Source organism: Varroa jacobsoni, unplaced genomic scaffold, assembly GCF_002532875.2.
Source record: "Varroa jacobsoni isolate VJ856 unplaced genomic scaffold, vjacob_1.0 scaffold_1404, whole genome shotgun sequence".
Taxonomy (NCBI): Eukaryota; Metazoa; Arthropoda; class Arachnida; order Mesostigmata; family Varroidae; genus Varroa; species Varroa jacobsoni.
Window position 1 is genome coordinate 1,918 of NW_019214306.1, and position 23,078 is coordinate 24,995.

General features: G+C 39.3%; 3 protein-coding genes and 1 long non-coding RNA gene across 12 annotated transcripts; 2 read left to right on the forward strand and 2 right to left on the reverse strand.

Annotated features, from left to right (window-relative positions):
• Positions 1–382: 382 nt before the first annotated feature.
• Positions 383–2,907, reverse strand: Dpm1 (Dolichyl-phosphate mannosyltransferase subunit 1). 2 transcript variants are annotated; one of them, XM_022849439.2, is made up of 4 exons: positions 2,692–2,907; positions 1,517–1,816; positions 743–980; positions 383–611 (listed from the first exon to the last, which is right to left on the reverse strand). In XM_022849439.2, exons 1-4 carry the CDS (start codon positions 2,790–2,792, stop codon positions 507–509), a joined length of 744 nt encoding a protein of 247 aa, XP_022705174.1. In that variant the 5' UTR covers positions 2,793–2,907; the 3' UTR covers positions 383–506. The 2 variants fall into 2 exon arrangements, with proteins under 2 accessions (XP_022705174.1, XP_022705175.1); XM_022849440.2 differs by having other exon boundaries at positions 1,517–1,795; positions 2,692–2,904.
• LOC147752212 (uncharacterized) lies at positions 1,818–2,685 on the reverse strand. The gene is made up of 2 exons (XR_015314668.1): positions 2,421–2,685; positions 1,818–2,020 (listed from the first exon to the last, which is right to left on the reverse strand). It is a non-coding gene; the product is annotated as an uncharacterized LOC147752212 (long non-coding RNA).
• A 100-nt stretch (positions 2,908–3,007) lies between the features above and the next one.
• On the forward strand, positions 3,008–8,403 carry LOC111269668 (protein FAM151B). 8 transcript variants are annotated; one of them, XM_022849432.2, is made up of 8 exons: positions 3,008–3,395; positions 5,270–5,331; positions 5,736–5,853; positions 6,191–6,243; positions 6,706–6,912; positions 7,271–7,540; positions 7,666–7,878; positions 8,267–8,403. In XM_022849432.2, the coding sequence occupies exons 3-8, from the start codon at positions 5,751–5,753 to the stop codon at positions 8,369–8,371; spliced, it is 951 nt and encodes a 316-aa protein (XP_022705167.1). In that variant the 5' UTR covers positions 3,008–3,395; positions 5,270–5,331; positions 5,736–5,750; the 3' UTR covers positions 8,372–8,403. The 8 variants fall into 8 exon arrangements, with proteins under 8 accessions (XP_022705167.1, XP_022705173.1, XP_022705172.1 ...); XM_022849438.2 differs by having other exon boundaries at positions 5,291–5,331; XM_022849437.2 differs by lacking the exon at positions 3,008–3,395 and adding an exon at positions 4,034–4,273.
• Positions 8,404–10,416: 2,013 nt separating this feature from the next.
• LOC111269670 (patatin-like phospholipase domain-containing protein atgl-1) lies at positions 10,417–11,811 on the forward strand. The gene has a single exon (XM_086972195.1). It carries the CDS (start codon positions 10,417–10,419, stop codon positions 11,809–11,811), a length of 1,395 nt encoding a protein of 464 aa, XP_086828321.1.
• The last annotated feature ends 11,267 nt before the right edge of the window (positions 11,812–23,078 follow it).

The window sequence follows — 23,078 nt, forward strand, 5'->3', positions numbered from 1 at the left end:
TGTGTCTCCATGCATCAACTCGTCTTCACTTCCCTAAGCCGGTTAATACACTTTAATTTTTTAGCAGTAAGAAACAATTGATGCCTCAATAGGATTTGCTGTATGTATGTACCATATACATAGGTATATACATCTTCCGCTGGATTTACACACATGGACTTTATATGTATGACTAGGTTCTTATAGAAGTAAATCAATCAAAGCCATGACACATATCTTTCTAAAATACTGTGATCAGTTGCGGTAACGTTTTTAGCAAGGTCATGCGAAAAAGAGATTTGACTAAAATATGTCTTACCAATAATACTAAAGATCTCAAAGCTGCATCAATAAAATGTGGGCATTAGAGTTTCTATTGGCGAAACAAGATGACAGGTTCGGATAAAAATGGAATACATATATTTAAATCATGATGCGATTCACAGATGTACGAATAGTATAAAAAAGCGCGCTTTCTCTGGATGTATGAAATTGAAATGAATTTTTGCGCGAGACCTGAGGTTTTTCTACGTCGTAGCAAAGAGATACAATAAGCCCTGGATGTAACTGACTATCTCATTGCCTCCCATTTTGCTTTCACCATAGAACCGGTCCACGAACGAGATCCCCACCTAGAACAATGTCCAGAATAAGTATTTATTTAATTTCAGACCATCGAAGCACCTGTTACCAGATAGATCAAAGTAGATTTAAAAAGTAAAAAATCGTCGTATACGAGTATCGAAAAGGCAATCGTACTAACCTCGCCGATCGAATAGTTGTACTGTCTGGCGCGAACAATCATTTCCATCTGAAAAACATAACCTTTGGATACACATGACTCAACTAATTTTCGGAGAACGTTGCACCGATAGAGCCGAAACGAGCCAGTCAGATCGGACGCACCCGGCCGGAGCAGAAATTGTGTGAGAAAATTAGCTCCACGGGAGATAAGTTTACGTTTGAAATCCCATCCGTGTACTCCGCCGCCTAACGCATACCTGAGAACGGGCACAAACAGAAACAGATATGGTTTTTTGTACACGCGAGACTGAATGTTTGCGAGTTTTGACAATAACTCATTCTGTTTCACCAGCAGAAACTGTAAAATGCCTACATTTCATATATGATGTTTTGAGATCTTTAGCGTTATTGATAAAAAATATTTCAGTAAAACCCCTTTTTTGCATGACCTTGCACCTAGCACTTATACTACTTTGATATTTGCATTTTAGTTGCTACCGCAGCACGACTATTAATGTAGAAATGACTTGCGAGTAACTTTTGCAGGATCTTCCCGGGCTATACTTAAGTTTCGTGCTAGAAAATTACCGCGCGCGGGACCCCCCAAACGAATATTAGATAGTTAATGAATTAAAGAAGTAATTAGCTGTCATTTGTAAAAAAATATTATTAAAGAACTCAAAACGTAAACAATTAAACTGTTCGCTGTTCGAAGCCTTTTGAAATTCGATAACCGTTAAGGATTTCCTCCAGCGGACATAACTAGTCGACATTCTCGTACAAATAAACGAACCGTGTTCCGGAGACGACATCGAAATTACCCTCCTTCTGCTTCGCTACAAAACTAGGAATGAATTTTGGATGATGCGAAAGATCGGCGTCCATAATCACAACGAATTCACCCCGAGTGTATTTAAGACCATGGATATACGCAGTTCCAAGTCCTAACTTAGCTTTACGGGGCTTCAGGATGATACGATCGTCGCCATAAATCTTCTGTAGACTTTGGGCGACTTTAAGGGTTCCATCTGGGCTCGCATCATCAATGACGATAATTTCGTATTCCAAATCACTGTAAAATAACAACGAGTGGCTTATAAAAATAATAAGAGACTTTATTATATAGATAGCATTTAAAGAAGGTTGTTTATGTACATAAATAAGTCATCGTAATATATTGTAGACTATTTCTATTTTTTGTTTTCTCTCTATCATAGCTTTAATGGTATCCGTTTTTCTTAGACTCATGCGAACAACTGGAACGGCTATTTTTCGATTCCATCATCATTTAACAAACCTGGGAATATGAAAAGTACCGTAAATTGGCAGGAGCCATATTAGTAGGAAGTTGACTTCACTTTTGTTAATTTAACCAAAAACTATCTATTTCTAAACTATTACTATTATTCTATGCCATTCGCCCTGATACAAGATATCAGAATTATGTCATTAATAAAGCCAACACTGATATGTTAGGTTTAAACATAACATCAGCTAAGAATTTTAGGTTAAAATCTTTCTAAACTGAACTTTCTGAAGGTTCCTCCAATTTACGCACTAGAACTGCTCTCAGCAGCTTTATTAGTAAATCATCAGTGAATTTCATAATTCGAAATAAATAAATATATTATATTTGTATATACCCAGAAGAAATGGTATCTTTCCAAATTGCTTATTATACACCGCACAATAATTACTTTTGTTTGATGATTAAGGACAATAGCTTCACGTTAAGTAATCGCTCGCTGCCGCTGCTTGTTCGCACGATGCTCTGACGTGTGATCCAGCTGACAACTACCGATAATGCGCTTAGCGTCAACGGTTCATTACATTGTAACACAATCCCTACTAACTCTTGAAGCCGCTACCTAGTTAGTGGCCTCATACAAAAGAATTGCCAGTTACAATGACCCTTTGTATGTAATAGCGCCGTGTATAGTCCAGCACGCTGGAACACCACTTGGTTACCTTTCTGTCATATATTTGTTGATGAGCCACACGACGATTGGTAAATTATCCTTTTCGTTGTACGTCGGTAAGAGTATCGAATACTTGCTTGTATCGCCCATTGCCAAGACTAGTTTGTCACATACAATGGTAATCCAACGGAAAAGCAAGTATATTGTCGGCAGAGAGGAATGCCCCTATGTAGCCAGCACGGTAAGCTAAACGTGAACGTAGTCACCGTAGGCCGATGCGGCTGGACCAGCGAGGAAAGGAAGCGCGCCAAATACGAAGTGACCATTAGATCCAACAGGTTTCCCTGACTCTATTCGAACACTTCAGCAATAGCAATAATAGTGATATCGGACGCGATAGACTTAACCGATGCAGACAAACGTGCTCTTGGAACTCATGCTTGGAGAGCAGATATACGGTGGTTGCGTGCTTGGCTACAACGCGAGCCTTACAAATCTCGTAGTAATTTTCATTCAGGAGCTCTAGACTCTACACTTCAGAGCCAGATGTCATGAAGCACTCTCAACGAATAGTTGGCAAATAATATCTTTTAGTTTAAAAGATACGAAACCATTTACAATCGCATTTAGGTCTACAGAGACTGAAGTGACGTGAAATGAAATAGGTCGCTCAGCAATAAAAGCCTGTATGTGGTAAACTCCAAAACTGTACCTGGAACTCATTAGGTTCTGTTTGGCGCGTGCATTTAGGAGGTAAATGTAATATAGACTTAAGGTGATGTATTATTAACGAAAGTAATGCAATGGACCAACGACTAGTTACTGCGGCCTACTACATAATTCCAAATTTGGAATCGTCTTGAATATTGGTTTCCTGAGTTCCTACCGAGATATAACGAATAAGCCCAAAGTAAATGTAGATTTCTAAAAATACTGGCAATATGTCACTTCAGATGACTCATTTTAGCTTGTGTTCTGTGAAGCAAAAATCATATTCGTTTCATGTAGTTTAGTTGACAAACCACGATTCGCGGTCATTGGCTTATACTATATAATACAACGAACCGCAAAGTACTCTGTATTTAAAGTGATTGCTATACAGGAAAACCGTACATATGTAAATATGTCTAGGGTTTATGAGTGATGGATCCACTTGTCGCTATTTAGATATGACATTCGGTGGCCCAACACATCACCAGCTATGCAGGTATTTCTCTTCGATAGTCTGAAAAAGCAAAAAGTGTCGTCCTAACGTTATAGAGGATTCAGCGATCTTCAACTCCAATTTAATATAAACTTCGTTCATCACCTTCACGTAGCACAGAAACGATATCATACTTTTCCTCTTCCGGAAAGCGTACCAGACAAAAGTATGCCACATATCTATGGCCACAAAAGGATAATTCTGTCCTGATTAGTGAGAAATGACGATGTTGTGGTGGAAACGTCAATCGGTACTGTTTGGCTGGTTGGCCAACCAGGTATATATTGGATACCAAGTTAAACTGTGTATGCCCAAGGTTAACAGAAATCAATGGTCATCTGTGAGACCATTAACGGAAGATATATGCCCATAATTGTTTCTACGTGGTAACAATGCCAGTGGCACTTTATTCCCTCATAACAACCAGGTAATAATTCCACTTCCAACAACGTCAAGAAGTTTGCAGGAGGCGAGGACAGTCAGGTCAGGTAACGCACTTGACCGGTGAAATGGCGATTTACGGCATGAAGCTAGATGGCTAGGCTGACTATTACACACCAACAGTTTTTCCAACGATCATGGCGTCTGCTAAGTTGCAAGATCTGGTAGGACCATAGCTTTGTCTTAACGTAGCTTGATTGTGTGTCCAGACGACGCAAAATTTAGCAAAATTCGGGTTTGTATTGTTCATATTAGTCGATGACAAAGGACAGGTCAAGTCCTATTATTATTTTAGACGGCTAAACTGACTAAACATTAATGACAATAAGCAGAGTAAACACGAAATTTTCACTAGTCGCTGTGGCGCTGTACCTTATGTTTATGTTTCGAACTAGTTTAACTTTCTTCAGATAAATACCAAACTATGAGTAACGCACAGACTTCAATAAACCTGAGGTGGTCACATGCAACTAATTCGAGGGTAAAGCTCATCAATGCTCTTAAATCAGGTAGTTGTAACAGCCTTCCTTTGTATTGCTGTTATTTAGCACTATTCATGCAAAATAGTACGGGTAGTTGGTCCATATCAGTATATTCGTATTTGTAGCTAAGCAAATAAGTCAGAATTTACACACTTGAGCCACCCTTTTTGTTACGTATGCGCTGACGTTAGCGCCCAGTCACTTAATTCGTCTTCAAGTAAAGTAAGCTGCTGTTGATTATTAGAAGACCAGCTGCTGTATTCGAAACCGTAAATTGTACGTTCTCTATAGCAGCTTGCCTGTGCCAAGTTATTTCGAATTGGGAACTGTTGTTTAATGCCCGCATTACGTTGGTGGAAGTTATTCGCTTGTCAACTTGTTCCCATTTGTTAAAGACTATCAACTACAGCTATCTTTGAAGTGTATATAGCGAATGGAAATCTAAGCAATAAATTATAGACTTTGACAGATTGACTAACTTCCGAGTTGACATTTCTCAGATGTAGTTGACTTCATTGAAGGTGACGTACTTCTCGGCAATCTTGCTGGACACAGCAGTGATGTAAGTAGATGTGTTCGGAATATAACGCTTTGCCTATTTTCTGTTGTACATTACTAATGAGAAATTTACCAAACATGCATCGCGTAATGGTAATTATCACCACATTTCCTTTCAAGCCTTAAATTCGTAGTTTAAGAATCTAGATCTTAATCTTAAATTAATGAGAATAAATCACGATCTATATGAATCGATGCTTTTTTTCGGTAATAATTTTGGAACGTTATTGTTTAAACGAACTTATGCCCTAGTAGTGATAACACTAAGTCTACCTTGTTACAAATTTAACAAGTCTAAGACAAGGTTACCTTTATATATGCCTAAATTTCAAATTCAATAGACATAGTAGGTTCCCTTGATTTCTTTCTTAAAAGTGACTTTCATTGTCGTATCGGTTTTTGCTACAGGCTCGTGTACCAATCATGGCGCATCCGCCAGACACAACGTCTGACATTCTGTTTAGCGAATGGATACGGCTTGTTAAGGAAAGCAGAACTTCAAAGGGTATTAAAGTCGATTTTAAAGGTACTTCATTCATCATTCAGTCACGATTATTAAATGCTGTTGGTGTTAGACATAGATGAATACATGATCAACCCAGGTAAATGTTTTACACTTAGCCGTGTCATTAGGTATCGCTTTAGGTTCCTAACCGTCAGCATAAAGCAACGCGTTTTCTGTTTCTTTTTTTAATCTATTTTTTTTTAAATCTACACCATTATTTGTCAAAAAACTACCACTGCAGCATCACAGAGCGGGAAGTGTACCGAAACCGTCGTATTGAATATCTTTTGACTGAGAAATTTCCTTACAGAGCAGCGGATTTTAATCTTGCTATATTCATGATTTTTGGTGTTTTCAGATTTCGATGCTGTTGAGTCCTGCCTTTCCGATATAGCCATAACTATTCCGACGGTAGGTTCACCTTATAGCAAATCTTCTAGTATAATCAACTTTTGTACGGCGACAGCTGAGGTTCACAATGGCTTCTCGCCTTGCATTCAAAAAATTATGGTTCAAATAAATTCTTTGAGCGAGTATGTAATATTTCTCGTATGCTTCTCTGCAGCGTTCATGCATAAAAAAGGTGAAAAAAAAAACAGTGTAGGAAGTACTTTTGAAAAGTAAAATAGTTTTTTTAAAGATACGATTACTAATTGACCCGAAATGTATTTTTCGGCCGGGTTTGAAAAGTTTTTGATAACAGCATGGTTTTAACGCTTTTACAGAACAATTTTGCAGACTGTAGGAAACATTGAATTTATCATGTCGAAACGAAGTTGGAACATGACGTAGTCGTTTAGATAAAATCGTGCTATTACTTTTACGACCTATGCTGTATTGTTTGCTTTGTATCGATGTGAGTATCATGTGCAGCCGCTGAATCATGAGCTGTGGCTGAATGCAGACGTCTTAGTAGGGCCCGGTGAACCGAAGGGAACAGCCTTGCCAGCAGAGGCTTTTGTCGATATTTGCACAAGGAATGGCCCCGCGGGCCATGTACTTTCAATTGGATGGACCACGGAACTGGCGGGCACGCCACAAGAAGTACCCTCAGTCTACTCGTGGAAAAACATTTTTCAGGTATTTGTGAGCGTATGTACAGTGTATCGAAAACTCGCGCTAGAACCTAGAAAATTTGAGTGAAGCTGCGTAGTGATTGTAAAATTTATTTTCATCCTTTGTCTCAGAACTGCATATTAAGGTAAACAAAGGCTACGCAGAAACATACACCTACCGGCTGATCCGATTATTTGAGATATTGTGTTGACGTCCTCTAGACAGAATTCTTTCCCCTAAAATAAATGTGAATACGTTGCATGCCCTGTTGCCCTTGATTTAATATAGCCTGTAGATGGATTGAATTAGCAAGTTAGAACTACTACATTCAACGCTCCATGCTCTTCACATAGTTTTATATACATGTGATGTTTTTGCTCAGATGATTCGACTTCTAGACAAAGTTCCCCGTGAAACAGTTGTCACATTTCCAGTGCGTCTTTCGCATCTTGTGTTTGCTCCGTTGACACTTCTACTCAGCGTCAAGAGCGCTACCTCGCTGACTGTGTGGTCACACGCAGGTGACCCGTTACCAAAATATGAAGTGATGACGTTCCTCTTATGGGCTTACCCTAATCGAATCTATATTGATCTATCGGAAGAACATGTTCGGCGCGTCATGGACCTTCTCGAAAGCCTCAGAAAAGTTGTTGTAAGTTCAGCCGCTATAGTCGCTACATTTCGAAACGAATTCTGTTATTTGCCCTTAACTGGTTCATTAGAAAAGTTTGCAAAGTTTTTTGTTACTTGGCATTTTTTGCCGTCTTAACTTTCCAGGTGCTTACCTCAACGATGAAAGTTATTACTTGGAACACGACCGATGCAGCTGCATCACAGCGTGCTCCCTGGGGTAGTCCCTATGCAATCGTCGTATCAGGCCCGGGCTCGATAACCGTTGAAGTAGCAGATCCTTGTCGGCTTAAATCGGTTGGAATCAGCGGTGATCTCACTCAAATAGCGAGTCACAGCAAAGATTTAGGACGTTGTCTAGTAAGTCAAGTAGCAAAATGATATTCTTACAAATGTCGCGTTTCTAGTTAAAGAAAGCGCACTAATGCCTGACCGCTTGCAAGATGGAACCTCTGTTCCTATCCTTGTGGTTGACAAGTTTTAGACTTAATATGGACTATGCTTATCAATTAAGGTCACATAATAAGTCGGCTGTATCAGGTTTTCAAGCCTATAGTAGACTGGAAGTGCATCTTATAATTTCTCAAATAAGTATTCTTATATTGTTGTATCGGCTGAACTGCAAAGTTCAGTTGAAGAAAAAAACTACAATTAGTAGTTTGCGATGACAGCAGATGCAGATACCTTTGTCGACTATTGTATTTCTCTACTGCGAAATTAACACTCAACTTGCTCCTTGTAATTGCAGGACATGAAAACACTTGTAGACGACATGACTTTGTTATCTCAAGTGACGCTGACATTTATTGGATCAGGAGAAGTCGTTCTGTTTGTGGAACAGCCGATTCCATAAGCTTCAAAATAAATCTAGTGCTGCGGAACTCATCACTGGCTTATCCGTTATTCCATTATCATACCCACTAATATTCTATAAATATGGCCGTATGTACGACCCAAAAAATAGAAAACAGAAAGAATTCTTCCGTTTCTGTTTTTGTATACTGCTAAACAAAAAAACCCTTGCTTTCTCCTTTACATACATTGTGTGTACGAAGGTAATTGCTTTAATGTAGAACTACCGCGGTGTTATACCATAGTTTGGATGAAACGGCCTTTCTAATATCTCGGAACGTAGGCCTTACTAGAAGTTTGATCGTTTACCACATTGCGACCTCAGATTGATTTTACTGGTTTACAATGGCGCCGAAATAGTTTTGTAGAGTGAATACCTGTTCTTCGTGTTTTATTTTTTGTACGAGCCATATTACTAACGTGCATGCTGCTAAACCGTCCCTTTAAATAAGAAACATCCTCAAATCCTAAACCATGTCATTCTCGGGTAGTTGCATTTGAGTAAACAAACAGCAATTTGCACTTTTGGCTCATTTAAGTTGGTCTCAGTATTAACTATCGTATCCATCATACTTACGCAGTCATTTACTTAACGAAAATAGCGTTTCGAACAGAAATATGACGAATGCACAGCATTCTTTTCAAGTAGTCTATTCATCTGTCTTTAGTGATTCAACTTCTACCCGTTTTTCTATTTCCCGCCAGAAAAGAAAACGTAATTCGGTATTCTACTGTGGGCAGCTAAACAATCGTTATCGTCTGCTAAGTTGACATTCAGAGAGCAAAATATAAACAACAAAAAAAGCATCTCTCCCTTACCATTTCGCTGGTCACTCTTTGCTGTTAGAGGGAGTAACCGCCGCAGTCCTAGCACAAAGGGGTAGGCAAAGGCACGCAGCTGGTGGAACATTAACAATATAGTAGTTTGAGTATGTGTGAAGTACGGTCGTAGTTGTGATACGTGTGGGCGTGCTGCGAAACGCTTTACTTTGGCCTGATATCGTGCGGATCAACGACAACGTTTAAAACAATAAGCAATAGCTATTCATACAGATGTGCACGCGCGCGAAGTGCAGCAACAGCAGCTTTAATGGCCTCCAAACAGATGACCCAATGTTAACTATGCCGCTCTGTGACTGTAATCATTCCAACGTTGCGCTGTGCGAATAGATGTTTTTTCAACGACCCAAAAAATAAACGGTGCCACCCGGGGTGCTTAACATTAACGGAAGTGGCATCCAATCCAAAGCCTCGTGAAGAATGAGTCACAGAGGGGGTTGAGAGGGGATGGCTCATATCGGCTCAGGAGGGTCGATTAATGTATGATCACGAATGCGTGGTCGCGGTCAGTTGCTTGCACAATGCAATTTTTGCAAGTGATTTACATTGTTGTTGTGCCAGAAGCATGAAGGCGCGGTAAAAAGGCAGGTTGACGGCAGGTTAAAGAAATGGAAACTTTACGATAAACAAGCTTCTTGCGCCTGGACTGTTCGTGTGAGGCAAATATCATAGTTACGACGGAAATTACGTGTCTAGGGACGTACCACACTCGAAAAGAATTAGCCTGAGTCGGATGCAGTAAATGAACGTAGTTAGGAGAACAATGGGTAATAGGCTGTTCACCCACAGAATAACTTCCGGTAGAATGTATTAATAATATATTTGGATTAAAGGATATGTTTTTGCGCAGATTTCCAGTACTACTTGAGGACTGTAGATTCCGATGGAACGAAACCAATTGAATTATATTAGTAGACCGGTGGCGAACAGCCTTAACCTTTTCTCAGCATAGTGAGCAGTTCTGCAGGAACTTCAGTCGCAACGCATTAACGAAGTTCACTAATCGTAGAACTTAAAAAAAATATATTATGATTTATTCCCGGTAGAACTTAAACTCTAGCAAAATTTCCGTTTATTGTACCCCTGCGCAGCGCCGGTGCACGACTTTTGATTCAATTTCCGTTCTATCTGCTTTTTACACTACCCCATCGAAACCAGACAACCAGGACGGCTGTCTTACCAGGGTTTTCCAGACCGTCGGCAACGATGGTAGTCAAAATCAGTACAGCAGCGATGTCGAAGAACCGTCGCTTTTATGAAGAAGCTCATTTGAGCTTTTCGGGCGGCGGTTTCCTCGGCATCTATCACGTCGGGGTGGCGCTTGCGTTTCGAGATTTTGCCCCGCACGTCGCGAACCGCAAGGTATTTGGCACCTCGGCCGGAGCCTTAGCCGCCAGTTGCCTCGTGAGCGGTTTCCCTATGGATAAGGCAATCAACAATATCGTGACCCTAGCGGTACATTGCCGAAGTCTTCCATTGGGGCCGCTCCATCCGCGCTTCAACCTATTTGATACAATGCGTAGGGATCTTGATCTGTATATGCCAGCCGATGCGCACATTCGCAGCTCGGGTAAGCTGTTTGTGTCAGTGACGCGTGCATCAAATTTACAGAACGAGCTCATCAGTAATTTCGATTCTCGGCAGGAACTTATTGATGTGCTAATGGCATCGTGTTTCATTCCGTACTTCCTCGGTTGGGTTCCGCCAAAGGTCAAGGGTGTCAGCTATATTGATGGCGGAATTAGTCGTAACCTCCCTATCCATGATGAGCATACGATTACCGTGTCACCCTTTCCAGGCGAGTCGCGAATCGGTCCTCGGTCAGGCAATTTACCGAAAGTAGCATTCATGCCGGAGACACTTTTACGCCTCTGCAAGACCGTATACGCCCCTTCGCCCTCTATCCTCGAAGAGCTGATTCAGCAGGGTTACAAAGACGCCGTCCATTTCCTACAGAACAACGACATGATTTCCTGCCATTCGTGTATCGCAGCTGAGAATTACTTCATAACAAGTTCCGGCCCGTCATCATCAATGAAAATAAGTCACAGCCAGCAAGAGAATGACAGCGAGCAATTGTCTTCACTAATTATTACTGATAGGTCCATTGACGGCAAGGATTGCGAGCATTGCGACGCGCATATCAAGCTGTCGAGCACGTCGAACGTATCTCGTACACTTTTGCGGCCGCTTGAGCTGGCGACGATTGAAGAACAGCTGGAGCGACAATTGAGGCCATATCGACATACGAGACTGGCGCGAACTGTGGCATTAGTGGTCGCCATTGTTATGCTACCGTTCGACATAGCTTTGGCGACAATAGGCAAAGCGGCGAGAAGCTGGGGATACATGTGGGACTGCATCCTGCACAGCTACAGCGGTTTGTCTGCACCTCTGCGTAAGATTGTTGTGGACTCGCAGGAGAAGGGTTGCCAGGTGTGTGGAGGACCGGGTGCGATTGCGGCAGAAAGCTCGACAGCTTCCTCTTCTTCGAACCATGTGCAATCCGACTGCAAAGCTGACGGCGACGAAGTGGACAATGTAAAGCACAAGCCTGTTTCAACGGATAGAAAATGTGCCAATTGTGTGAAAGGACAATGATTACTCATGATCAACCTCAGTTAGCAACGGTCGGCAGAAGTTCTGACTAAAACAGTGAATTCTTTACATTTGTCATGGGTTACTGAAATTCACAAGTCGCGATGCGATGTGAGTTGTAACGATTGGTAACGTGCCTCGATTTAGTACATTGTTTACACAGCACAAAGAATAAACGATGCATTCTGAACTAGTACGCATTACCACAGTAAGAACATTTATGTAATTGTTTTAGGTAAGTTTATTTTCGTGGCTAGGCTGGGTTGAAGCTTAGTGGTGTCCGATGTTTAGTTATATCTGCGTTTTTACATAGATTACATGCTATCCATCAAACTCGGCATTGGGGTATGCTTTGTGGTGTGGTAATTCGGTAGACAAACCTGATATGAAGTAGTAGAAATAGATTCGTTGCCTTTTAAGAAGATCAGGACGCTATAATGTTGCTGTTCCTGCGACTCCTTCCTCAAATAAGAACGTGCATCAAACCCGGCTAAAATTAGCTTTGCCAGATATAGATAACTTGTTTCCAGTTAACTGATTCTGTTACGGACTCAAAAGGCGGAATTTTTAGAAGGTTTAATAATACAATTAGCTTTTAGATGAGAGATCGCTTTTAGCTGTTTACTTTTCGAACTTCTACGGTTAACTCGCTCTCATGAAGAAACATTATCGTCCGTTGACGAGTATTTGCTTTTGTCTGTTTGCCTGTCGTTCTGTCAACGCAGTCGTTATTTGTTGTACATGTTGTTGCATTAGAAGCTATATATTTGTTATCCTCATAAGCTTGTGTTGCCTTATTCAAACCGCAACATTGTCGAAAGAATGAAGAAGTAGTGATGTTTCGATCGTTGTACTACTCTAGTATGTTAATGGAAATAACGCGTTTCTTGAAAGATTATCGCGGATCGGTCAAACCTAGGGAAACATTCGTTAATCATGATTGTATTGATGATTATGTGATTATGGTACTATGGTCTTTACGCTGAACATCGTTTAGCAGTATTATGGCCGTTAGACGATCTACGCTAAGTATTTTTGTACATAATTGTACGTAACACGCTGGTCATTCTGGCGTTGTCATTTTTACATGGGAAGTAACTGTGTCGTGTGAGAAGTAGTACAGGAATTCGAGTAATAACAGTTATTAACAATAGCATATAACGAAACTAGCCAAAAACAAAGTACAAGGAAACTTGTATCTAATATTTACTACGAATTTGTCTGTGCGCATGAACCGGCTGATGATACAAAGAACAGGATAATAACAAATAAATAACTTTATGCATATGCAGATGAAGAGATTGAATTGTTATTTTTATAGAAAAGTGCAAAAACTGAACCGGAATAAGCACGTATAACCTAATTGTTATTGCGGAACTTGTAATCGCGTTTCATCCTGGCTTGTAGAGATAATGCTACTTTTAGTAAGGTCAAAGGCCGTGTTTACCTCAGTCTACTGACACTCAGTCATGGTAGAAGCGTGTTTGTATTTGCCTGTTAATACGAGTGCATGAAATGCACCCTGTGCTAAAGGCATTATTCTTATGCATATGTGCAAGGATTGCTTTTTAAAGCTGCAGTGCATCGAAACAAAAAATGCGAGTTTGTAGCTGCAAATAGCCGTCAGACATGGCGCGAAGCGTCAAGCCCAATAATAGACAGATATCTAAGCCTGCTCTTTCGGGTCCTTACCAGCCAAAAGAACTTTGACCAAAGGTATTTATACGTTAAATAAATAATATCGTAGATGGATATTTTAAGATAGAATAACTTTGCCAATTAATTTCCACACGCCCACTTCGTGAAGGGCGTATTTCATCTATATCTTGTCGCTTATTACCTGATTCGATTGTCTATAATATAAATAGAAATGCTCTAACTCAGTAGATTAAATTCCAATTTATAATGGAAGTTTTTCAAATTTAAAATGTTTGTCGCAAGAGTATTTTTATCGACTCTGCACTGATTAACGCGAAAAAGTGGATAAAACAACTGTGATTGTTTTCGTCCTGTTGCCGTCCCGTACGTGAGACAAGAGCTGAACGCGCAAATAACGCGAGGTGTCAATAAACTATACATCGAACATTGAGCAACTATTCAGATTAACGATTACAGCATCGTAGAAATTATAATATTTAAATTCGCTCCTATGCGTTCGTAGTTTCTGCATGGGTGCCCATTGAGGCTTACCTTCACGACTCAACAGGATGCACGCTAAAAACTGTAATCTATAGACGAGAAGTTGGAGGACTGTATTTGTTATACTAAACATTTGGCTCAGTCAACTATTGATAATAAGAGTTACGGGGCGTCGAATGGTTTTTTATAGATTTTGCTATTGGCTTGGTGTCTTCATTATCATACTAAATAATGAGCAACGTATACAGCGATGTTGAAGAAAGTACGTGCTAAGTACTATAGCGTTATCGGCCGTTGCATATATAATTGATGCATGCAAACGAATGTCTGCTCACTGCATCTTCGTGGACAACGTTCTTTGAGATGGTGTGTTGGTAATAGAAAATTTTAGCTCTTTTAGAAAATATTTTTCACTGTCGAATGGAATGAAAATTACTATAAAGAATCCTTAAGTAGCCTAAAGATAAAGAACTCAAAACATACTTTCACCGCAGAGCTAAACAGAATGCATTTTTACGCTCTTCGAACAACGTATTTTCTACAGTTATATTCGAAGTAAACTGCTAGTGGTATAAAAAATAGCCATAGAAGCTGCAATATTAAGTGATATCAAACCTCACTCCACAATAGACCGTACAGGTGCACAATTTTATTCTATCTTTCGTTCTTACCCTGAAAAAAAGTAATTTTTGTGCTAGTCAAACCTGGCACATATGCCATAAAATATCAAGGTAGAAGTAATGAAAATACTCCAGGTTGTAAAATAGAGAAGGAAACGCGTTGGATTATTCTGGTAAATAAATGTCTCAATGTACTCTAAAGCATAGCATTTTTTTTACTGTGTTTATTGATTAATACAAGATCCGCCTGTCAGCAGGTCAGAGTGCAAAGTAAATAATCCTGAGCAGATCACAGTTTTATCTGAGCTAACACTCTTACATATTATCCAAGTTTTTCCGTTACACTAACAACGTCGTCGACTTGCCAGCTTACAAGGCTACGTGTGCTATTATATAACCAGTATGATTAAACTTCATGTGATTTTAGATTAACGCTACTGACTATAAGTAGAGTGCAGTTTGCCTATAACTGATTGAGAATAAACTGCTATAATGATGCACAATCAGAATAATCTACTTTTTTGTTACAGCTGCGAAGTAGCTGGCTCTTTTCTGCAAATTCTGACAAATGCCCATATAAATATTTCTGGTAGATGCTTTCAGTGTACCTACATAGTGTTCCTGTGATTGCGTAGCGGATAACGTATTGCGTATTGAAATCCAATCTGAGTGTTTCGTGTTAAGAACCAACTATCTGAAATAATGCCTAATGGCTTGCTACTTAAATACCATAGATAAGAATAGGAACACACGTATATGTATATAACTCATTAGATTCTAAAAGAGCCAAATGAGTGAAATTAATCATTGAACGTACCTGTCTGCGCAAAGCTGCGAGGGAGTAATTATTGATCAATTTCCTTTAGCCCAAAATAGGAGTCCTGCATCGTATTCTAGCTTTGAGCATAAAGTTGCATGAACAAGAGTGTCAGCTCAAAATGGCTTTCGCCCTTGGGCTGGAAAATGGGGCGACAGCACTTCTACAGTCACGTCATATGTAAACATCTCCATTCAAAATGCAACTCGCTTCGTTATTTATGAAAAAAAAAAATCGATTCTGTGTTTCATCTAAAAGTATACCTCAGTGTAAAATTGCACTGTTTTCCTTCTCGATGAAAACGCAGGCCTCAAATGTGTGGTAACCTTTCCTTAAGCTAACTAAAAATCTCAAACCCGAATCCCCAATGACTCTTTCTGCTCACAGCTTCCTGAGCCTAACCGTGGACTTTCAGCGCTGCTTTTGTATCACATGCAACATTAAAATATATCTAACTGGTTTTATATGCCAAATGCTTATGTATTGATCCGGCTATCGATTCTGTTCGTTCTTGATGGCGTTTCTGCGATCAAAACACAAATTTTGCGAAGCTGACCGTTATGAAATGCATCCAGTTACACTCTATGTGATGTTAGTTAGCAAACCAACGGAACACTGTATGGTGTGAGCGAAAGCTAAAAAATGGTTAACTTCAAATCGTTAAATTAAAGCTGCTCTAGAAAATTCATAAGTGTCCCTTAGCAACACGACCACCAATAGATGTCGAAATCGTGGTTAGTTTCTTCCGTTCAAAATTGTAAGGCTAAAATCAAGCTGCTTATGTAGAGTCCAGGCACGTATCGACGGCGCTAAGGGTTCAAAGCCTCACATGAAGAACGCTGGTTTTAGTGGGACGCGTCATTTATATTTGACTGCCGTGTCGTTCATTTGCTCTGGCATCGGACAAAAAAATATTTCGCACAATCCTTCGACAAGGTCGAGCAGTTCATATATTCCGACGCATACAATTTATTATTTCTATAGAATAGACATTATCTGATTCGTATCCTTACAAAGGAAAATGAAGAGTGATCACACTTGTCTGAGGGTCGCTTTCCATGAAACGTTGGCCGATTGGATAATTATGAAGATAAGGAAAAGGGCCAAGCTCCAGGTAGCACTGATATCTGCTTTTTCAAAGACAAACTGCAACAGTAAATATTCATGCTAAGGTTCTTCTCTTCTGACAACACGCCACCCCCTCCTTACATATGTTAAAGGACGGACTTGTCATTTTTAGGGTACGCGAAATTTTCACGAAGTAGGTTTTTTAGTTCTTAGTTTTTAGTAATTAATTATTTCGTCGTTATTCAATTCATTATTCAATCGTTTTTCTGTTAGCAATGAGCTGACCGGTTAATAAGGCCAAGTTTCGAAGCATATTCGTTTATTAATTTGGACGTTCTTTGAATAGTAGCGAATACTTCATCATATGTACAAAATACTTCAAGAGTGTTCACGAAGTAAAAAATCTGGCAAGAATTTTCGCTGTGATTTGCTGTTGCTTCCTAGAAAATAGTAATAATCTCTTAACCATCAATACATTCTAATTTGACCGTGACGCCGTTATGACGGAAAGATAAATAAAAATGTCACTATTGTAGTTGTCGTCTACCATACCGGCTGCCAGGATTCTAATCTCATATGTCTGGTAAAGAGGTGGGTTGCTTATAGCCATATAGCTGGATTAGATTAATTAACGAACACACTTGATGATGAGAGACACTTTTTGGGTGCAAACTTAATTAAGCACCCTAACGGAGTGCATATATATATATATATATAGTTAATTTTGTAATTTTTTGTAGTGATAATTATATACATAGGCTCTTATATCTCCGATTACTAGATATATTACAATATCTATTGTACTTTAGCGATCACAGCGATTTATTGTATCAGTTAAAACTTAAGTACGGTACGACTCTTCATTGTAGTTCGAAGCTTGTAAGCATTACCGCACCTGTATCGTATGCTGTCAAATGCCCCGTCCGGGTGTACGGATTCAGTAAGACTCAGCCACTGGCCTATCGCCTCAGACATGAAAGGCTCTTATTAGCTCGGCAACTGCCGTTGCATTCACAACACGGTTCGAGTCTCAACGGCGATGATGACAGCGACGACAACGATGAAGAGAAATGGGGATAGATAGCTATTTAAAGGAGAACGCTGGAAAAGTAAAGAGAGCCATGCGAGTATCGACCGACTGAGGACGTACGGAGCTTCTAGTGGTTTATTCTTCGATGCCTTCATTTTGTTTGATTTCGTCTCCCGCCCCTTGCGACTTAACCTTCGAGTGTTTCGACGTCGTAATGTGGCCGTATTGTCGCAACTAACCAGACAGAGAACAGTGCTGTGAAGAGTATACGTCGCGGTGTCTCCAGAGTTGTTAACGGCTTCGCAACTGTTACATAGCCAACGATTAAGCGTCGAATAATTTCTAGCCATCATCACGTGACTGTTCCATAACCTCGAAAATGGCGGCGTTTACCCGTCCGTAAATGGCTTGTTAGAATAGCACGAAGATACAGTGTGAAAATTCTCGAACATATTTCTCTTCGACATACAGATAAGTTAATTGATTATTACAAGTCGCACCCATATTCCACTGAAATAGGTTGCGCTATGGATAGTTTCCTTGTTCAGCTAAACGTGGTATATACTCCGTATGGACAAATTTGCCGTAATTACATAAACATAGCTACTATTTGTTTGTCAATGAAAAGAAATAAACTATTACTAGTTTGTTGCGTAAGCGTCTTTGTGTTTATTCACGCTTAGTTTGAACTGTCGATGGAGTCGAACGATCGATGCTGTGCATATTACTTATATATATAGTACCACTATTAGTGGCAGAGAAGAACATGCCATGACAATGTCTTTGTGAAGCTGAAAATGAATGAGGAACAGCTTCTGGGAAGGCTAGAAAACATAGTATCGATACGATAAGATGGAATAGACAACTGCTGCCATGAAGCAGTTTAGTTGCATAGCTGTGATTGCCGTCGTGTGATCGGGAGAATATTGCAACGCTTTGCGATATTTATTTTATATATCGCGTCACTACCTTATAGTTCATACTTAATTATATCAAGTAAATTAATTTACTATAATTATAGCACATCTTTATGTGTATGCTTATTAGCCTTTTCTAAGATGGCAGTTGAGGCAAGTGAGTATTTTAGTTGATATCAAGTGAACTTTCAAAAGTGACTCTACTTTGCTAATCCTTGCGTTGTATGTGGCTTTACAGGAATGTCTTGACCGGCGGTTGCCTAATCTAATGAATAGGGTACAGCAGTTGATTCGAGTAATGAAAAACAGCGTTATTATTGTGTAATATTGTACATTAGAGACAATGCTTTTACTGTTAGAGGGTTTCCATATCTAGAACAGCAGTCTCGCATCACTTTGTCCAGGTCTGCAGGCTAGAGAAACTCGCTGCAGGCTGGGCTGTTCGTCGTCACATTGTGGTCGAGCTATTGTTGCTACGGCAGGCCCGTTGCTTCACGAATCCTGGGGTCCTTAACTGGTACGCACAGCAATGCTAAATATAGCGTTGTATCTTGCCTTTGCAAGAACATACATTCTTTGTCACAAATTGTCGTTGTCAAACGTCGGAGGAGGCCCCTTAAAGATTGACTGGAACCCTTGCTTAAATTTGGATAACGTATCTACGAATTTAACAGATCTAAACGCGCTCTCACGTTAAATTTATAGCTCTAGTAAATATTCGAAACAAACTGTGGACATACTTGAGGACAAGCATTTATGATGAATGTGTCATGCTCAAATATTTTCGATATAAACTTGGAAATATTAACCAGCAACCTGAGGTCCTATCTAAAAAATACATTTAAAGCTTAGTTACACCTTGGTATTAATCTCGAAATCTTGTATTGTATGCTAATTGTTTTCTTTCTTAAAATTGAGGAGTCTTCGTGATACGAAAATCAAAGTAACCCGAGGAGTATAAAAGTCAAAGGGGAACCTAAAATAAAGCCTTTAACAACGGCTTCAGTGCAATTTGTGTTTACTGTTTATTTACAATATGGGAACGCTGGACTGCCTAGTTTCTCTCTGCGAATGAAATTTGAAGCGCCCTATACCGCCGATGTCATGCTTAATGTTATGACGGCTTCAATTAAGCGGTGTCACATAGAACAGTGATTCATCTACCTGGCGTATTTGCTTAGCGCGGCCAAGGCCATGTCTCAATGGCACTGTCTTAAAGAAAACACTGGGCAGGTGTTCAAAATAATAGTGAAGCCTATATGCGTAGCGCCACTCAACAACGAGTTTAAAGATGCTGTACAATGTCGCTACACAATTTCACACATAACCCTGAAACTCATAACAGAATATCTGATTAGCTAAGCAACTCCAATACCCTACTTTGAGGCGTCAAATACGATCGCAAGATAGACCAGACAGAAAATTCTATGGAATGTCATCTGAATATCGAGCGAGAAGTTTATAAGGTACGTACGGTTCGTATAAGTGACATTTCTGTAAAAAATAAGCCAGCACAGGAGCAGTGTTTGCTTAAAGTAATCATTCGATAAATAAAACAAGACAAAACAGCCTGTTATGCGACATAATTTTCGACAATTATCTGTATACTGCAATAATGCACTAATGTACAACCAGAGATTAAAAATATTTTTTATACAATTTTTTAAGGAAATTTTATAATACTAAAGCTCCAGAATGAGACCGCGAAATCATTTACAGACAAATTCGGATAAATATTTATATATATATATATGTGTGCTTGTCTATAAATAATTTTGCGCTTCAACACTGGAACGTTAGTATATACTGGAGAGACCCAGAAGCCTGACGCCTCGCCTATTTTTTTTGTTTATTCATTTCGGACTCGTTCATCGAAGCTACCGAGAACCATACGCGGGCACATATGAGCAGTGATCTCTATGCGACTACCCTGCTCCAGCGAACTAACCCGTTGCTCTTCTCTAATGATTTGATCAGCTTGTTTTAATATACTTAGCTTTGCTTCTCTCATGATATGTAGGTTTTGGTGTGTTTCTACAGTGTAATTACGGGCTTTTTTAATGTAAGTTGATTGACTTTGTCCTCGGAACGCACGTGAAAAATGTCGACCATCGGCTAATCTCTAAGGGAAGTAGGTAAGTCGAGTAGGGTAACTGCTCATTCTGTCCTCGCTATCTCACTCAGGCTTAAACATTTTTTTTCTATAGGAACTTACTACATACTTTATTACCGATTATTACGATCGGTACCCAATAATAATTTTTCTTATATAGAGTCCCAGTTCTAGAATTTGAATCACCTAAGTGGAAAAAAAAAGCCAACGCATTCGGTTTTTTCTTTTTCTTTTCGCACTGGAACATTCATTTTAGCTACAGGAAGATATATTGCACGTTTATTTATTTCGCCGAAATTTATCGATTGTTGTAAAGAATTGACATTAAAATGTGGCACTTCGCATAAAAAAAGTTCCTGAAAACTTCTTTTTATTTTTGAAGAATATTGTTTTTTTATATTTTTGAAGAAAGTTGTTCAATACAATTGCTTCTGATGCCAGGCATCGCAGCTTTCGATGACATTTATCAAGAATTCGTACAAAAAATAACTCTTGAATAAGCTAATGATGCGTCACCACCCCACTGTCGAGTCAGCGAGACGAATCTTTGAGTGAGCTTTGGACCATTTTCACGAGATACCCATTTTACAGCAATTTAATTTACCTTAGCATAAGCTTTCGACTGACGTTAAAGATAATTATCCAGATAGACATTCACGTAAACAGTGGGTTACTTTTTTGTCATTAGAAATTTTTTATTCGAAAATTTCACCTAAATATAGCCTAAACCAGCCTTTATAACTCTCTCATAAATACGTCTGAAAGTTTGCTGAAAAAAAGACGCTTAAAAAAGCAAGCATTCAGAAAAACAAAAATTTTTGCCCAAATCAACAATAAACTTTATGGGATGAAAAACAAACTCTCACAGTAGCGCAGCCCTATCCTCAATGAATCTCTTAGGACCCGCTAAAAATCAGTCCAATTGGAATACTTTCTGGGGGGTTGAATCAAGGCGTACGAACAAAGACAGAAAGTTTCAGTAATACAGTAGGCGAATCCGTAGGTATCGCTCCGCGCTTGTTTTGCCCTCGATTTATCTGATTTGTTAATATTTATGTCCAACCCGACATAAGCTATAACGATTATTTCGAACCCGAAAACTAAAATTGGAGGATAGGGATGTGCTTTGCATCTCATTCAGAGCGGCAAGAACTCTTAATAGATTTCAATAACAAGTTCTTCCCCTACAAGAACCTCCAGAACATTCGACTTTTATTTCCTCGGTAGGAAAAATCTTCTTAACAAAGATCACGCTACAAATTAGCCCGCCTCGACCTCTATAACTTTCATATAGATGTGTGTGAGAAAATCCTGCTGAAAAACCCAAAATTTGCAAAAAAAAAGGACCAGTTCCACCAAATTTGCACTACGCTCTATCGAAAAACTACATGAACTGTCCCCAAGGAAAAATGCTCAACCAATCAGCGCCATTCACGAGGATCTCTATTCCGGATGGTACTCTAGCAACCTGCCATAAAACAGCCCGACCCGATCACCTTAAAAAATCGATTTGAGCCGGAAAACAAATCAATAAAGAGATATGCGGTTTCAGTTGTACGCTATTATGGACTAATCTGCGGGCATTTGTCCGCAGACCCGCGTTTGTTTTACCGTTGATTTATCTGATTGGATACTATTACAGCCAACCTCCTTTAGCCTACGTTACCTATACATTAGCCTTTATTCCATTACCAGCCTGTATTTATTATACCATCAGCCTGATCCAATATGTTTGCCAGGGAGCTTCACTAACTTAGATTTGCTTCTCTCGATATATTTTTACTTTAGTATATTTCTACAATATAGTTATAAAGCCCTTTATTGCTGCTTGATTAATCTTGTTCCCGGAACGTTTGTAAATAGGGTCGGTCGACCTCTAAAATACGCACGCGAATCAAGCCGGCTTTTGGTTGATTTTTAATAGATAACGCCATTGATAAAGTCGGCGAATCTATTGAATCTGTTCTTTGTACGTGACCCAAGCTTCAGAGCTTATTTTTTCTGTTAATAACTTATACACGTTACATTAAATTAAGATTGTCTCTGTTCAAGAAAGACGTCACTAAAGGTTAGAAGTTTTCGAATCTCCGTTTCTTAATAAGTAATTGCAGAAACTACTAAATAAAGATAACTAAATGTACTTGACTAGATAGATTATTTCGCTTGGTATATTGGTTCTATTTTTAAAACGTTACGAAAGCCATTTTATTAAACGAAGATCTAATAAACATTTTGATGGTTAGATGTGTTTTGGTTGACGCATTGATTCTGTTCTGGGACGTCGCCAAAACTTAAAGAGAGAAGTTTTTTGGCTTGTAACTTTTTTTGCTTATTGAACTTTTACGACTTTCGACTTCCTATAGATACAAATCAACTGGACAACTTTTTAAGCAATGTAACTTAAGACAACTGCCATAATTCCGGACGTACTAATACAGCACTATTACCGGATGCTACCTTGAAGCGTTTTTCGCAGGAGATCTTAGCTAAGGCATTTCTCAAACAACTTAACCCAGACTATGGTACACATATTAAGCTAGACGCACCTGCAGAACAACAAAACATA

What these genes read in the sequence shown, in the direction of transcription:
- LOC111269670 (XM_086972195.1), top strand. Translation starts at nt 10,417, where the DNA reads ATGGTAGTCAAAATCAGTACAGCAGCGATGTCGAAGAACCGTCGCTTT.
- Dpm1 (XM_022849439.2), bottom strand. Translation starts at nt 2,792, where the DNA reads ATGGGCGATACAAGCAAGTATTCGATACTCTTACCGACGTACAACGAA. An exon ending in AACAAATATATGACAGAAAG is followed by an intron (nt 1,817 to 2,691) that starts GTAACCAAGTGG and finishes TATTTTTATAAG; the next exon opens with CCACTCGTTGTTATTTTACA. An exon ending in ACAACTATTCGATCGGCGAG is followed by an intron (nt 612 to 742) that starts GTTAGTACGATT and finishes ACATTGTTCTAG; the next exon opens with GTGGGGATCTCGTTCGTGGA.
- LOC111269668 (XM_022849430.2), top strand. Translation starts at nt 4,712, where the DNA reads ATGAGTAACGCACAGACTTCAATAAACCTGAGGTGGTCACATGCAACT. An exon ending in CATCAATGCTCTTAAATCAG is followed by an intron (nt 4,797 to 5,269) that starts GTAGTTGTAACA and finishes GACATTTCTCAG; the next exon opens with ATGTAGTTGACTTCATTGAA. An exon ending in TAGCCATAACTATTCCGACG is followed by an intron (nt 6,244 to 6,705) that starts GTAGGTTCACCT and finishes TATCATGTGCAG; the next exon opens with CCGCTGAATCATGAGCTGTG.